General features: G+C 34.2%; 1 protein-coding gene and 1 pseudogene across 1 annotated transcript; one reads left to right on the forward strand and one right to left on the reverse strand.

Moving 5' to 3' along the window:
- Positions 1–2,793: 2,793 nt before the first annotated feature.
- Positions 2,794–4,056, forward strand: LOC145595379 (putative membrane-associated kinase regulator 4 pseudogene; annotated as a pseudogene).
- Positions 4,057–5,113: 1,057 nt separating this feature from the next.
- Positions 5,114–11,699, reverse strand: LOC145596183 (ankyrin repeat-containing protein ITN1-like). The gene is made up of 4 exons (XM_081652610.1): positions 11,489–11,699; positions 10,388–10,885; positions 9,133–9,542; positions 5,114–6,390 (listed from the first exon to the last, which is right to left on the reverse strand). The coding sequence occupies exons 1-4, from the start codon at positions 11,508–11,510 to the stop codon at positions 5,560–5,562; spliced, it is 1,761 nt and encodes a 586-aa protein (XP_081508736.1). The 5' UTR covers positions 11,511–11,699; the 3' UTR covers positions 5,114–5,559.
- Positions 11,700–15,785: the final 4,086 nt, after the last annotated feature.

Raw genomic sequence — 15,785 nt, forward strand, 5'->3', positions numbered from 1 at the left:
CGTGCAAGAGACTTTTTTTATAAAAAAATATAAATAAATAAAATTAATTGAAGTTGTCTATAATTTTCCCTTAATCAAGCTGATTTATGATTATACTTGTATAAAATTTCAAGAGTTGGATATGGGTCAAGCTAGTATGAGGGGTTGTTTGAGCTCGACGTGGCACACGCTTATTGTTAGCTTGATATTATACTTCGTTTTAAAGACACGTGATGGCCATGGGTTAGTTGGACATCATTTTCAAATTTGGCATGAGTTTGGCACGAGCATGAATAGTTAATTTGTTGCTTTTTAACCAACTAACAAATATCTAGAAATTTGTAAGAGGATCATTTGACATGATAGGCCAACCTTATATGGCTGTTATTAATGCAAGATAGTGTAACACAACTTCTCTTATAATCGTTGGAGCACGAGTCTCGCTGACACGACATGTGGTTTTATACATACCGCTCATACCGTGCGTATCACCAAATGTGTACAAGATAAGATGTTGATCAAATAAATTCCGGATTTCAAGCAATATCATCACTCCTTGGTGAATCTAAGCTAATCGATATAAAATTCCTTCGGGTTATGTCATCTCCAACTGTTTTGTATTGGAAAAGATTTGTGATCCAATTAATCCCAAAATACAAGAGTAATTCTTGTACTAAACAAATATGGAATGCAAAAATTAGGTGGAAAATAATAATTAAGTACTCAATATTTTAGAGGGTGATGCATTAACAAGACACAACAACATAAACCAAAAATGATAATAAAAAGAAAATGTCCCTTCAAAATGTCAAATAGCTACACAAGATCCTTTTTGTTAAACAAAAGAACAAAAGTATTACCGGAAAAAAGGGAGTGAAAAGAACCCTGAGAAAGAGGACTCCAAATAAGAAAGTTCTCGAGCTTTGCATTGAAATTTAATCTTCCTAAACTCTCCACCATTATATGTCGGATTGTTAATCTTCATCATTTGGGGTTTTAACTGTTTAAAAAGTCAACAGCTAGATTAATTGTTGTCACCATGACACTATGTGATGAACTTGTGTAAATTTGAGCCAATCATTAGTTATCCGGAAATGTCAATCAGTTTAGTTGGTATACATTTGAGCCAATCATTAGTTATCCGGAAATGTCAATCAGTTTAGTTGGTATGTACTAAAGCATTTAATTATATAGGATGATACTCATCATGACACTATGCGATGAACTTGCTTAAATTGGAGCCAATTATTAGTTATCCGGTAATGTTAATCAGTTTAGTTGGTACATAGTAAAGCTTTTAATGATACAAGATAATACACAACTTATTTGGTATTTTTTTAAAAAAAAATATGTAGTGTTGGATCCCGTCCAAAAAAATAAAAAAAAAACAATTTACGCACCTACAAAGACTACACTAGGTGGATAGCAATTTAAAAAAAAACAACCACATACTTTGTATTAAATTAATCAACCATAGTAAACATGATACTCTATGAAAAAGCCTAGAAGTGCATACTTTATACTCTTAAAAAATTAAACGAGTAAAAAGAAGACAAGAAACACTCCATGATTCCAGTAAAATTTGTAGTAAAAAATAAAAACCTATAACCTTAGCATATTATTATAACCTAAATTTGGGTTTATTAGGCCATTGAAGTTCAAATTTTGAGTCAATAGACTATATTAGCAATCTTGCTTAGAAAACATAGAAAGATTATGATATAATTAATATGATAATCTCAGTCACATTGCTCCAAGAGAATCAGACTTTTTTCTTCCTTTTAATTTTTTACCCCCAAGAAAGAAAAAGGTGTTGAGTACTTAATTTTTAATTAAGATGCTTTGTCAGCCAAAACATATACATTAAGCATGTATTTCTTCCTTTATTAAGTCCCCTTTTTATCATCTTTTTTTTCCCTTTAATTCTCCTTCTTTCTTCTTGCATTTTTTAAGTTGTGCTTAGGAACATTCTCATCTTTTGAGTAACTTCTGATAAGGCCTTTGTCAGCCACCATATGAGCAAAGGGTAATGCAGTAAACCGATGACTTTATCGATTCGTCGAGCCCCTGATTAGGAAAATCAAGTGTCATTAGTTTAATTTGATGTATAATGATGAAATTTTATTCATATTTTATGGTCTGAATAAAGAACCCATTTGAAGAAAAAGTAACATCATAAGTAGGAATTAAGATAATTAAGTACTTTATTTTAAGTGATCATTCACCTTCTAAAACAAGTCATGATTTTCTTCTAAGTGAAGCAGGACCCACAGCTGATAAAAATATGTTCTGTAACAATGAAAAATTATGTTTTTAACTGTATTACTCGGATTTTTCATTTTACTTCAAGCACCTATGTTAGATTTTCAACATAAAACATAGGTAGGGCACTTTGAAATGTCATTTTTGGGCCAAAATTATGAATAATAGTCACAAAATAGTCGAGTCAGACACTTGGACACATACTGTACAAAGTCCGAGCAACATAGGTTTTACAGTATACCACTAAAAACTGTAGACAGATAAGTCAGAAACTGGGCCATCATCAGTTTATCACACATTAGAAAAGTTTCTTCTGCATGATGCTCTGAATTTTATATGTGGAGTTTTTCAGAGTTTTCACAATACTTCTGAGTTCTGACACTTATAAAATAGATCAAAAAAGAGGGTAAAAAACACACCCTTTTCTTTTCATCATTTTGGCATCATCCTCTACTTTTATTTAAACAAGAAATAAGCATTCTATATATCCTTTTCCCCTCATTCTTCAGTCTTTCACAGTTTTACCACTTCACATAAGAAAACCAAGTGATAATGGCTGTGGACTACTACTCATACAATCATACTGAACATAAAGTTGAAGTCGAAGAAGAAGATGATGAAGAAGACTACATAGATATGGAAGTGAGCTCGTTCGCTCACTTCTTTTCGCTCTCAAAGAATCATAACATGTCTTCTCCACAGCATCCTAGAGAATTCGAGTTCCAAATGTCGTCATCAGTGAATGTAGAGAGGGAATCCACCACATCCCCTGCTGATGAGCTCTTCTACATGGGGAAGTTACTCCCTCTACACCTTCCGCCTCGATTACAGATGGTTGAAAAACTACTTCAAGACTCAACACCAAAGAATTTCAATGAGTTTTACAGCACTCCTTTGGGAACAAATGCTGCAACTACCCCATTAACTAGCACTACTCCTTTCGAGTCCTGCAATATTTCGCCGGTTGAATCTTGTCAGGTTAGCAGAGAACTTAACCCTGAAGAGTATTTCAGTGTTTATGCAAATGGCAAAGACTTTCATAAAAGTTTTATTGGTGATAATGTAAAGAAGTCTTGGACTAGAAAGCTGAAGACTAAGATAAAGTCATTGTTTGGAAAATCAGATGAGTTATCTGTTTCTACTTCAGTAGCCAAAAACAAAGAGGAAGGCTCGATTTCGAGGTCAAAGGAGGATCATTCAGAGAAGCAAATGAAGGGAAGTAAGAAAATTTCATGCAAACAAATCGACCAAGTTGTTTCTCAGGATAGATTTGACAGACAAAATGATGCTAAGGAAGGTAAAATTTGTCACAGGAGATCATTCTCTGGTGCATTTAAGCGACGTTCATCAACAGCAACAAAGCTATGTTCCTCATCTTCACCAGGATCATCCTCTTCTTCTTCTTCGTCTTCCTCATCATCATCAGGTGTTTCGACAAGTAACTCAAATGGGTTGAAGGATAATTTTCCACTGCTTAAGAGAAGCAGCAGCGCGAAATCAGAGATTGAGACATCATTGATCCAAGGAGCCATTGCTCATTGCAAGCAGTCATCTCAGCAGGCACTACAATCTCGAAAAACATTGAGTGAAGCCGGTTGTCATTCGTTCCCTTCTTCGAGGTTTGCTGTTCTTGATGATCAAACAAGCATATGCAGGGGTTAAGATAGAAGAAAAAGTTCTAGGAAAAAGAGGGAGAGGGTGTTTAAAACTTACTTAAAAGATAATCAAGTGAATTATGTTAAGATACTTGTATGCTAATCTAATATGGTTTTGGCTCATTGCATAACTAGCAAACTGAGTGTTTAATTTACCTTTGATTTGTGATTTTTTTTTTTTATGTTTTTTCTTTTCTCTGGTTTTATTCTTCTGTCCTCCCTTTAATAGTCAACCAAATATTCATGATTTTCAGTGTACTTGACACAAATTAATTGTTCAAAGATTCCCAACATACATCATCATTTTTGGGTTGAAATTAATTTGAAGTACAGGTTCTGATTTTTAATTATTTCACTGTCTTGGAGTTTCAAGGAAATAGAAAGTTTAAAACCAGAGTGATTGAATTAGATTTTCTGAATAAGTATATGGTCAAGATTTCTTGTACTCCTCATGCCTTATTTGTGTTGTCTGCAATTGGAGTTGCTGATCTTTTTAGCGCCTACGGATTGCTTACCTTAGCACAAGGCATATACACTACTCCCTTCGTCTACATATAATCTTTACATTTGGATTTTTTTGTGAGAGAAAAAATGGTCAATGCGTAAGTTTTTACAAGTGATAGGAGTCTTTTAACACATTTATAGTCCGATCTGTGCACGGTGCTAGGCTGACCATGCCACATTCCGAATGCGGGTAGCCAATGACAAGATTTTTTTTAGGTGGTACTGGTTGTGTACTAACAACTACTCCGTACTAGGCAAGAGCTGGACAGCATGTTACTTGTGTAAAACTCCTGTTTTACTATACTATCATCAAATCATGCCAATAAATATGGTGGGTCATTTGCCTTGTTCCATTAGTCATTTTCGGTTATTTTTACTGCTACTGTGAAACTGTAATGCCATGATTTCAGCTATGTTTGACTAAGCAAGTGCAGCTAAAGTGATTATTGTAAAACAACTAATTTGTCATGACTCATGAACCATAGATTTGCATTCTCTTCAAGTTGGGAAATCAATCGTCCGGTTATAACTTATAAGTGAGCTAGGGTCATACTTGCCCTCTACATTATCTGCTATGGGTTTTCTCTATACCTGCATCCACAACTTCTTGCCCTTTGACAACATCAGCTCGGAAGATTGAAGTGTGAAAAGTATTTATAAAAGGGAAATGGCCTGGTAATTATTCTCTAAAGAGACGCGCTACTAACTACATGTGATATAAAAAAAAATATATTCAGGTTACATCAACAACAATGCGAGATCATGATAAATAATCGCCTACGGCTTAAGTTGATACAACAGAGAGATATAAGTTCAAAGATCCAGCACCTTAAAGAATGGCAATTTGGCAAACCACCATTCTTGCATAATTAACAGAAGAATATTTACCAGTGTCAAGATGGGGTAGACAGCTCACCTAGCTGACCTCTCTTATAAGTTGCAACTACACGTCTACACTTGCTCTTCTAACTCTTGCAAGATTTTGCAGTCCATCATTGACAGAGACAATAAATCGCGACTGGTCACCATATTTTACAGTTATTATTGATATGAATACAAGTCACAATCCTCCCACAAATTGCCTTATAGTATGACAGGTTTCTGGACTTCATAACTATTGCAACGGGAGCTACTCCTCATTGTAAGAGCAGAAGAACGGTTAGAGGGCATAAAATCGATCTGGTTCTGAATTGGAAAACTCAGAGTGATACAATGAATTAGACCCACTTCTCTTCGCACTTCTATCTCTTTTTTTCAAGGACCGAGACCGCTTCGATATTACCACATAATAGGTCATTGTGCCCAAAACTCCAGCCATTATCACACCCCCAACAACCGTAACAAGTGTTGCAGCCCACTCATGCTTTCGGCCAACAACTATGTAAGAGGATGCCATGAATGCAACAGAAGTGCAAACTGATGCCAACCACATCAGCTTGTTGATAACTTCCACAACTCGTCTCTCTGCTTTTGTCTCACCTCTGACAAGAGTGATCTGAACTACCACAACTGCCAAAGAGGTAAAAAGAGCAATGGCATTGAAGATAAAGAATATCTTGAAAGAAGCTGTTCTAGCAGCTACAGCCATCCCACTATCATCATCACCACCTGGAACAGTAAATATAGCTGCAAAAGCAACAGTTGCAAAAAGCACTGCTACTACAGTTACTGAGTTAGTGGCATTGTTTATCCCTTCCCTGTGAAGTTTTCTGAGCTCCTTGGCAATTCCACTCACATTTTTGTTGGTCTGCCTCGTTTGTTCGAGCTGCCGATGCACATCTTTCTTAATCTGGCTCACAGTTTTTCTTAACTCATCCCTAGGTTGATTCAACTCATTAGCCCTAAGAGCACCATTCCTAACAAGGTAATCTTTGATTTCTGAGGATTCTTCAGAGAGGGGAAGTCCTTCCGCAATGTCAAGAGCAGTTTTGTGATCACTATTTAGAGAATTAACATTGATATCTTGAAGCTGTAACAACTCATTTACAATCTGCAGAAAATCAACAGAAAGGTTCAGCTCAGAAACTGCGATTTCTAACAGAAAAAATGGCATACAAAAAAAATTTAAGCAAATATATGTGCCCTGCGACATCACCCCCCCCCCCCCTCCCCCCAGGTCCATGTCATCCATATACATGATAGAGACTTGACCCGTTTGGTTTCTACAAGATGTAAGCACATGATCCAAGATTTAATGATAGAGACTTAATTGTTGAAGATGTCATATTTTATGTTATTATTTACCAAATAAATAGCAGTCAATGAAAAATGTAACATAGGAAAAGATAAGGTGGGATTCGATAATGGATTTTATGTATAAGATAATAATTCCATTTTGTTCAAACAATAACAGTCTGGGGCATTGCCTGGGCCCAATAACTAGCTTGATTATAAAGAGTATGCAAAACTGGCAAGGATTTTTATACTGTGTGATCATTATTCTGGAGCCTGGAAACAAATGGACAAAAAATTATAACAATGATTCTCTACAAGTTCAACAGTACAAGAGGCAACAAAAGCTGCACCTGACAGCTAATAGATTAAGCAAGCCACAAGTGTGGATATGGATAAGATGTATAAGGGTTTAAGATAAATAGAAAATTTCGAAGGATGATAATGACACAATAAAAATAATAATAAAAAGAATTATCCAGCTAATAATAAAAAATGAGAGTATGTGCATTAAACTAAACTCAAATACTATTACAGATAGTTTCAGGCTTTTACAAATACTATAGCACATACATTTGTTGAGCCAAAATACTGAGTACTATTAATAACCGTTGTAAGACTATACTGTTATAGTCCTGATAAGCCAAACTAAATTATTTTGCTGTTCATAAGCCAGACTATTTTTTCCTGCATATGAGTTCAAAACATGATTCCAGTAACTAAGGTTAGCTCTTTCCCCCCTTCATCTATTAGGATGCACAAACCTATGTTGGGATATTGTTATCAGTCATTTTTCTACAAACAATGCCAATTTTCTTTCTGTGGTGTCGTATTGAAAGTTGACGACCTAGTACCAGCTTTACCACTAAGATTAAGTTTGTTAATAGACCTACCAAATAATTTAATGAAATAAGATTACTAAAGTATCAATGTTTATTTAAGAATACTAAAACCCTGCATATATCATTTCTGTCTCTCTTTTGTTACTTGTTTTTGGTTTCACTGTATCTATTCATTTAACGGTATCCAATTTGCCCTTTTTGTTAAAATTGTTTGAAAAGTTAGTCCTTTAAATCACTACATTTAGCGTACTTCATTTTAAGTCTCTCAATCACCATGCAGTTCATACTCCAACTAGAATCAGGATTTAGCAAGTGGCAAGTTTCGGACGATTTTCAGCATACATCCCCAGGCCTTAGTTGCTAGCAATCTAGCATTTCAAAAATTCACAAGTAATTTTACAAATCACCACCTGGAAGAATGAGGAGCTTTCAATGTAAAACTAGCGATAACTCTAGCCCCTAATTGCTTTAAGCAGAAGGAATTTATTTAATTAATATACCTTAGTTTTGTCATGCAATAATGTAACTCAAAGATGGACTCTTGACATATTGAATGTTAAAGAGCTAAAGCTTTTTTCCAAAAAGAGTTGCTCGTTTCCTTGTAAGGTTGAGGAAAGACACTTAAAAAAAAGGCTAAAGAAAGGAACTCCTTAAAGGCTGGTTAAGGAAAGAAAAAATTTTAAGCACATGGCGACCGCTTTCACTAGGTAATAGGAAATAAGGAAAGATTAATTGAAGGGGGTAGAATATTTCTAATTTTTATCTTAATGTATCATCGTCATGATATCAATATAAAGAGAGAAAATAACGCTTCAACTAGGGTATTATAAATTGATCTTGTCAAGAAATTGAAGATAGAAAACTCAGATTATAGGTAGAAAAATTCAACGCATTCAAGATTTGCCAGTTTCAAAATCAATAATCTCTACTAATTTTCTATATTGAATAAGCTTTGGTAACCTCCACAACAAGACTGCGTATCAAATCCAGGCTAAACCTGACCTATGGTCACTATGTCCCATGCTCCAACAATATCTTTAATGATTGAATAAAGAGGATATACTTTCCAAACATTTCTTTCTCTTTCCTCTTGCCTGGTTAATGAGAAACAGAGAACAACTGAATAGCAAAACGAAGATGTTGTTCCTAGTCGTACACTCTTACTTACCCATATAAATATATAATGGCTTGAGTAGCTCTTAAAATTTGATAAACAAAATCCTCAAATTTTTGGTTGACGTTTAGTTGTGATACAGGAACTTACATTTCCAATCTTCTAAATATGTTAACCACCCTAGGTAATACAGTATGGACAAGAAGATGAAATTGACCATGTAAAACCATAATTTTTCAGAACACATAAGCTTATCATTCTATATGTTAATGTCATCATATCTATCGGACATTAAGTAAACTTGGTTTAGGCTATGTTTAGTTCACTTTTTTTTGTTATTCTGATCTGAGCTTATTTTTTTATGATCTAATCTGAAATAAGTAAGTAGTACCTGAAATAAGGTGAACTATACAGGGCCTAAGTCTATGATCTCAAATTCCTTCGGGAATATGACAATTGAAAAATGACCAATTAAATTTGTAGCATACTAGGTAGAAAGTCACCAAATGACAGAAAGAGATTATTAGCCTATCTTTCATTCCTTCAAATCAAGTACTATAACATAGAGAGGTAGACAAGCAAATCTAAGTGCGATATTATATACCTCTGCCCGCTTTTTCCTGGTAGCCACATGCAAAGCTGTATTACCAAATTTGTCTGTGCGCATAACAATGGCTGCATCTGCTTCAAGAAGCGCTCTCACAACATCACAATTATTCCCTTTTACAGCCATATGTAAAGCAGTCTGACCTTTTTTATCAGTTTTCCTAGCCAATGTTGAATCCTTATCAAGTAATGCTTTTACAATGTCCACATGGCCCTGGCGAACAGCAAAATGAAGTGCATTTTTCCCATTGGATTTACATAAATCCACTAAGCTGCTATCCCTTGACAGAAGCTCATAAGCTATAGCTGTATGTCCTCTTGTAGCTGCAGATATCAGAGGAGTTGCATTCGATGGTCCAATTGTTTTTATTAGCCCAGGATCATGGCCTAACAGCACTTGTACGATTGCTGCAATGAAACAGATGGAATAAATGGCCTAGTCAATAGCAAAGCATAAGTTACAGTAAGAAATTAGTAGATTATAGGTATCAGAAGACCTAATAACTACTACAAGATAAGCCTAAAAACTTGACTTTATCAGTGCATTATATTTTGCATTTTTCATGTTTCAAAGATAAGTAATTGGAGTGGATTCAACAAACTAGCAGAAGGAAAACCAAACATGCTTGGAGGAGGTGGTGGGGATTCACCTTGTGACTTTGAGGTCACAAGTTCAAGCCCCACCATATAAATTTGCTTGGGAGTAGGGAATTCGCTTATCTTCCCCCTCTACTCTCAAGTGCTGAAATATGTAACTGGTTGATTGACCTATGAGAGGTGTTGGAAAATACTAGGATCTAGTCGTTCTCCAGAACCCAATATTGGAAAATGTGAGTTATAATCCTGTAAGATTAAATGCAACTATAACATGCAAGCAACATTTCCTTTAAGTCCCTTCAAAAAAAAATCACCTTTAAAGATCAAAGGCTACCGATTCCATTTCAATTTTAAATGAACTTGAAATGTTTGAACAAAAGAGCTAGTGGCCCCCACCCCCCAATCCATCACAAAGGCTTTTGCAAGTTTGCCACCACATGATGAGAAGGCACTTATATTTTAAAGAGCAAAATAGCAACATTAGTGGCTTAAGACTTGAGAGGCCATACCAATAAAACTTTGAATTGAATTGCGTTAGACAAGCCTATCAACGAACAACAATGGGTAAACCAAGAGCAATTTTTAAAGAATTTCACATGCCTACTACTAACAATAATAAGAAAGAAATAAATCATAGAAGAAGTTTAGTTAATCACCAAGGTGTCCTTGATTAGCAGCAACATGCAAAGGATCAAACCCTATACGATTTTTCTGAGTAAGCGTGTCCTTATTGGCATACTTCAACAGCTCTTTAACCACATCAAGGTGTCCCTTCTCAGCTGCACTGAAAAGAGCTGTCTCTCCTAACTCATTAACCTCATTCACAACCAAAGCTCGTACCTCAGCAGCCTCCACTTCAAACTCAGCACCGCTTAGATTTTCCCCTATCTGTGAATTTATGTGCCCACCCAAAATCTGCTTAACAGCTTCTAAATCACCTCTCTGAGCAGCCAAGTGCAGCTCGGTGTCATTGTGGCGACCAGTTACCTGCTTCACATACTTCTTCTTGCCTGCTTGGTCAATACGTTTACCAGAGTTGGAGAGAACCAAAGCAGGGGCTGACGTAGAGGTTGGTGATGGAGAAGGGGACGGCTCCATAGGTGTTCGGTTAGGTGTGGGTGTGATATGACCCATCTCCAAGTCGTGATCTTCAACTGTATCACTAGATATATCAGTAATGTTTGATGAATATCTACAAACCATAACAACCTAACAAAGAGGTAAATCACGATAAATCGAAACATTGAACATCTCTTGGAGTGTTACTTCATGACTTTACTCCTGCTAATCGATTTCTTAAAACAACACGAACACGATAATAATACCAATTTTGCCGTAAAATGTTACAAGACGATCCAGTAATATGCAATTTACTCAATTCATCAATTATCTTCAGTGGAAATGATTTCCAACAATAATATAATTCCCCAGTCTCATACAAACTAATCATGTATACTTATTAGCATCCAATTTTCCCTAATTCCATAAAATTTCAATAAAATTCATCATCAAGCATCTCAAAACGAGCTTAATTTATCCCAATTTTATAACTAAAACAATCAATCCAAACCAAAATTCTCTCAATCATACAATTCTACTGATCTTACATAAGAACTTCACTTAAAACCCTAAATCAAATTCTCAGTTCAAGATTCGTAATCAATAACACTATAACAATTAATCAATCAATCTAAAAAAAAAAAAAGTAAATTCCAACAATTATACTAGATTCAAAAAGATGAATTAAATTAACTTACCATGTTGAATCGATGAAGCCATTGATGAAAGTGGAGCTGAAAAAAGGGAAAAATTAGGAAAAAATCATTGGATATAATGAATAATTATGTCATTTCAATGGAGTGAGGAAAAAAGAGTAAAGTTGAAGGTTTTGTGAGGAGAGAGATAAATGAGTAGGATAGAATTCAGTAACGACAGAACAAGGAAAGTGCAGAGAACCCAACAACAACAACAACTGAGAATTTTTTTTATTAATTTTAAGCCGCTAAAAAAAATTATGTTTGATTGACAAATTAAGAATAAAAAAACTTATAAAACAATAAATAATTTAATGTCTCCTTGACAAATTTTGTCAATTACGGAGTATTTCTTTACAAAAAAATTTTGTCAATTAGATTACATGTTACCATGTTAGGCCCGATTCTTTTCACCTTAAGTAAAACTAATTTTAATTCAGTAAAAATAAGTTCAGTTCAGTAAAAATAATTTTAGTTCAGTTCAGTAAAATTCAGTTTTTTTAAAGAAGAATTATAATAGAAAATCAGTAAAAATAATTTCAGTTCAGTAAAAATAATTTCAGTTCAGTAAAAATAAGTTCAGTTCAGTAAAAATAATTTCAGTTCAGCAAAATTAAGGTGAATCAAACAGGGCCTTAGTAGTAAGTAATTGAATTGATTGAAAAAATTATACTCACTTTGTTCCTTGTTTGTGTATTTTTTTTAATTTTTTGGGTTTCATTTTGACATATTTGTCAATGTATTTTTGTTTATACATTATATCACTCGAAATATAAATATCCTCTATTACGGATATGTAAAAATTATAGTAAAAACTTGATAATAATAAAGTATAAATTGAGATGAATAACAAGATCTCAATTCCTCTCTCTCCTCTATTCTCTCTAAAAAAAACCTAGTCTCCATTCTTGGTTTTTGAAGGGGTTTTCATTGGTTTTTATCGATGAAAAGCTCTAACCTTTGTTTCTTTACACTTTTTTGTTAGTTTTTTTTGGTTTATGATAATGATTTCTCGCTCCCTTGAAGAAAGAGTTTTCGTTCTCCTTCGAAAGACAAGGTTTTTTCGATCTCTTTCGAAAGACAAGGTTTTTCGATCTCCTTTAAATGACAGGGTTTTTCTCCTTTCTTCGATGGAGAATTTCTTTAGCCTTAAATCCGTGATAATTGATCTGATTGATTGCCGTGAAATTGTATTGTTGGTGAAAAATTATGCGGGGTCGCAAAGGTTTTCAATTTTTCGAATACGGTTAGATGAATCCGATGAAAACCATCTTTAAGACTACAAGAGACGTTAGATTGTCTCTCCAACAAGAGATCCAAAGAGGTACAAAATGAAAAATTAAAAATCAAAAAGACCTATCATATCATATCACTAATATGTAAATCCGGTCTCGCAGGCAGGCCACGAGAAATCGAACTTGGCATTTCAGTTTTTTGCCAAGTGTCACACCATGCATGTAGGCGACCAATAGATATTATTATGACACATATGATGTTAAGTAAGCGAATTTTGGATAGATTTTTTAAGATAAAAATGTTATATAGAGTTTTATTATTAATATACTTCTAATATTTCATATATACAAAATTAATCCTAAATGTTAATAAATATCTTATAACTCGGTTTTATTTCCATCATAAAATTCGTTTTAAATAGTTCTTTAAAATAAGATTCATTTAAAATATGTTTAATTTATTCAAAAAATAATAGAAAACTAAAAAAAAATAAGTTTTAAACATAAAAAAATAATTTTAGTTTGGTAAAGATACTTTCAATTCTGTAAAATTAATTTAAGTTCAATTAAAAAAAATCCAAGTTAATTATAATATAGATATCTATTTACAAATTACAAAAAGTACACAATTACATTTTATCCTGAAGTTTTTATCAACAATCTGGACATCGCTCGGGCAAAAAACTAGTATATTTGTTAAATTCGATTATCGTTGTACATGTCGTATGACTTTTTATTAATAGATTAATTTTACCATTAAAAAAAAATATCACAATCATCAAAGTTAGTCTAAGTGAAGTATATGAATAGTGCAAAAGTCAAAGCATTGCTGGCTAGTATACAAACGGTGGAAGTAAAATATACATAATTATGCTTTTTTACTTATTGAAAAGAATACACGAACTTAATTAATATCTTTAAAAATACATAGTGATTTGATTTCAAATGGGAAGAATTAAAAGAAACAAAAACATCAAGACTTTAATTAGTTTATGTGATAGAGTATACGTAGTATAATCTAGGCTATTCTATAAATATTTTAAGGAAGTATACATATTGTAAGTTTGGACTTATGGTGAGATAAAAAATAAAATTGATAATATCGCTATTTGTGTAACACCCTAAAATTTCTTTCCTTGAAATAAGAAATATTATTTAAATTATATTTGCCATTGTCGACTAAGGCTTTTATCAAATATCACTCAGCAGATTGACTAAATCAAAACCAATTAAAACGATCTAACATTTCAAATGCAAGGTAATTAAAAACTCAATTCAAAACCAAATTAAATACAATTTGTAACATTTAAGGCCTACAACCAAACCAAGTATACTTTTGAAAACCAGTAATTAATTAAATAATAAAGCTACACCAAACCATAATCAAATAAACATTACTCCAAGTAAAGTAGATGCAAGCAAATCACAACACTCATCCCAACATGTTTCCATGCTTGACTACCTGCAAGACCCTTTATCGATCCAGTCTAACTGCTCACCATAATGGGCCATATACCACGATATAAGAAACCACACTATCTTACCATGTATCCAAACAAGTCAACGAACGATACCAAGCAATATGATTTACTAGACTTAATATTAATTAATTAATTATTATTTTGGATAGCGCATCAAATGGGTTTTCAACCAAAATCATGCCCCAAATTTTAGAGCAAACTACAATTATTATTTTGGATAGCGCATCGAATGGGTTTTCAACCAAAATCATGCCCCAAATTATAGAGCAAACTACTCGGGAACTAATCGAATATGCACCTATGATTGAAAGTGACCTCCTTCCCTACACATAATAATATAAAAGGATAGTGCAGGATCCTGCATCCCTATCGAAGTTATGATCAAATATAAAGTCACATAACTCCCCCCCTTATGTTCATACTCAAGGTATATATGTTCCAAGAGTTTTGAAGCGTATCATTTTCACTTTACGTGATTTACATTTTAACATGGTGATGACTCTTTCACATATAATCTAATCAAACAAACATAAATCATTCAAGCAATTAATAATTCCAAATAAATTCTTGAATAATTAATAACCATCAATAATCTAATATTCAATAACTGAGGGTCAGTTCTCGTTGATTGAACTCAGCTGAACTAAACTGAACTGAACTGAACTAAGCTTATTAATTAGTGATTTTTAACTACAGATTAGTGATCTTTGATTATTCACTGATTATTTATTATTATACATATGTGTATATACAAATATACATATTAAAAAATTTAAGAAAAATATACTATTATTATTTATTATTATTATTATAATTATTATTTATTGATTATTATTATTGTTGTTGTTGTTATTATTATTATTATTAGGAAATTTTGTTTTTAACCACCTCACAAAAACACGAAAATCTCTTTTACTACCTCCCAAAAAAAAAGTATTACTTTACCACCTCATAAAAAACACGAATATAGGTTTTACCAGCACTTAACGGTTTCCATCCAAAAATTCCGTTAAGTGTGGCCCACGGTAACACGTGTCAGCATTTTATTTGTTCAAAAAAAAGAGAAATTAAAAAAAAAAAAAAACAAAAAAAAACCTAAAACTACTCCAGCCACCACCATAGCACCACCCCCGGCCATCGCCGCCTTCCCCCCCAACTCACCACAGCACTCCCCGAAACCACCACCAGCGTCGCACCACCAGCCCCAACCCACCTAAACCCTCCCCCTCCCTTTCCCGCAACCGTAACACCCCCAAAAACCACCAAACCCAAAACCTTCCTTCCCTAATACGGTCACGATTTAGGCCGCAAATGGCCGAAATCGGCCGTTTTTAAGGCTGAGTGGCCTTAATCGGCCGATTTCGGCCATTTGTGTCCGGAATCGTGGCTATTTTGGGGGGGATTCATGGTCATTGAGGGTTGTGGGTTGGTGGTTTTTGGGTCGATTGCGGTTGCGGGAGAGGGAAGGGGGCGTTCAGGTGGGTTGGGAGAGGGAGGGGGTGGAGCCGCGCCGCCGGTGGTAGGTTCGGGGGGGTAGTCGTGGGTTGGGTGGTGGCGTGGTGTAGGGCTGAGCAAAACTACCCA

Source organism: Chenopodium album, chromosome 19 (genome assembly GCF_948465745.1).
Source record: "Chenopodium album chromosome 19, dcCheAlbu1.1, whole genome shotgun sequence".
Taxonomy (NCBI): Eukaryota; Viridiplantae; Streptophyta; class Magnoliopsida; order Caryophyllales; family Amaranthaceae; genus Chenopodium; species Chenopodium album.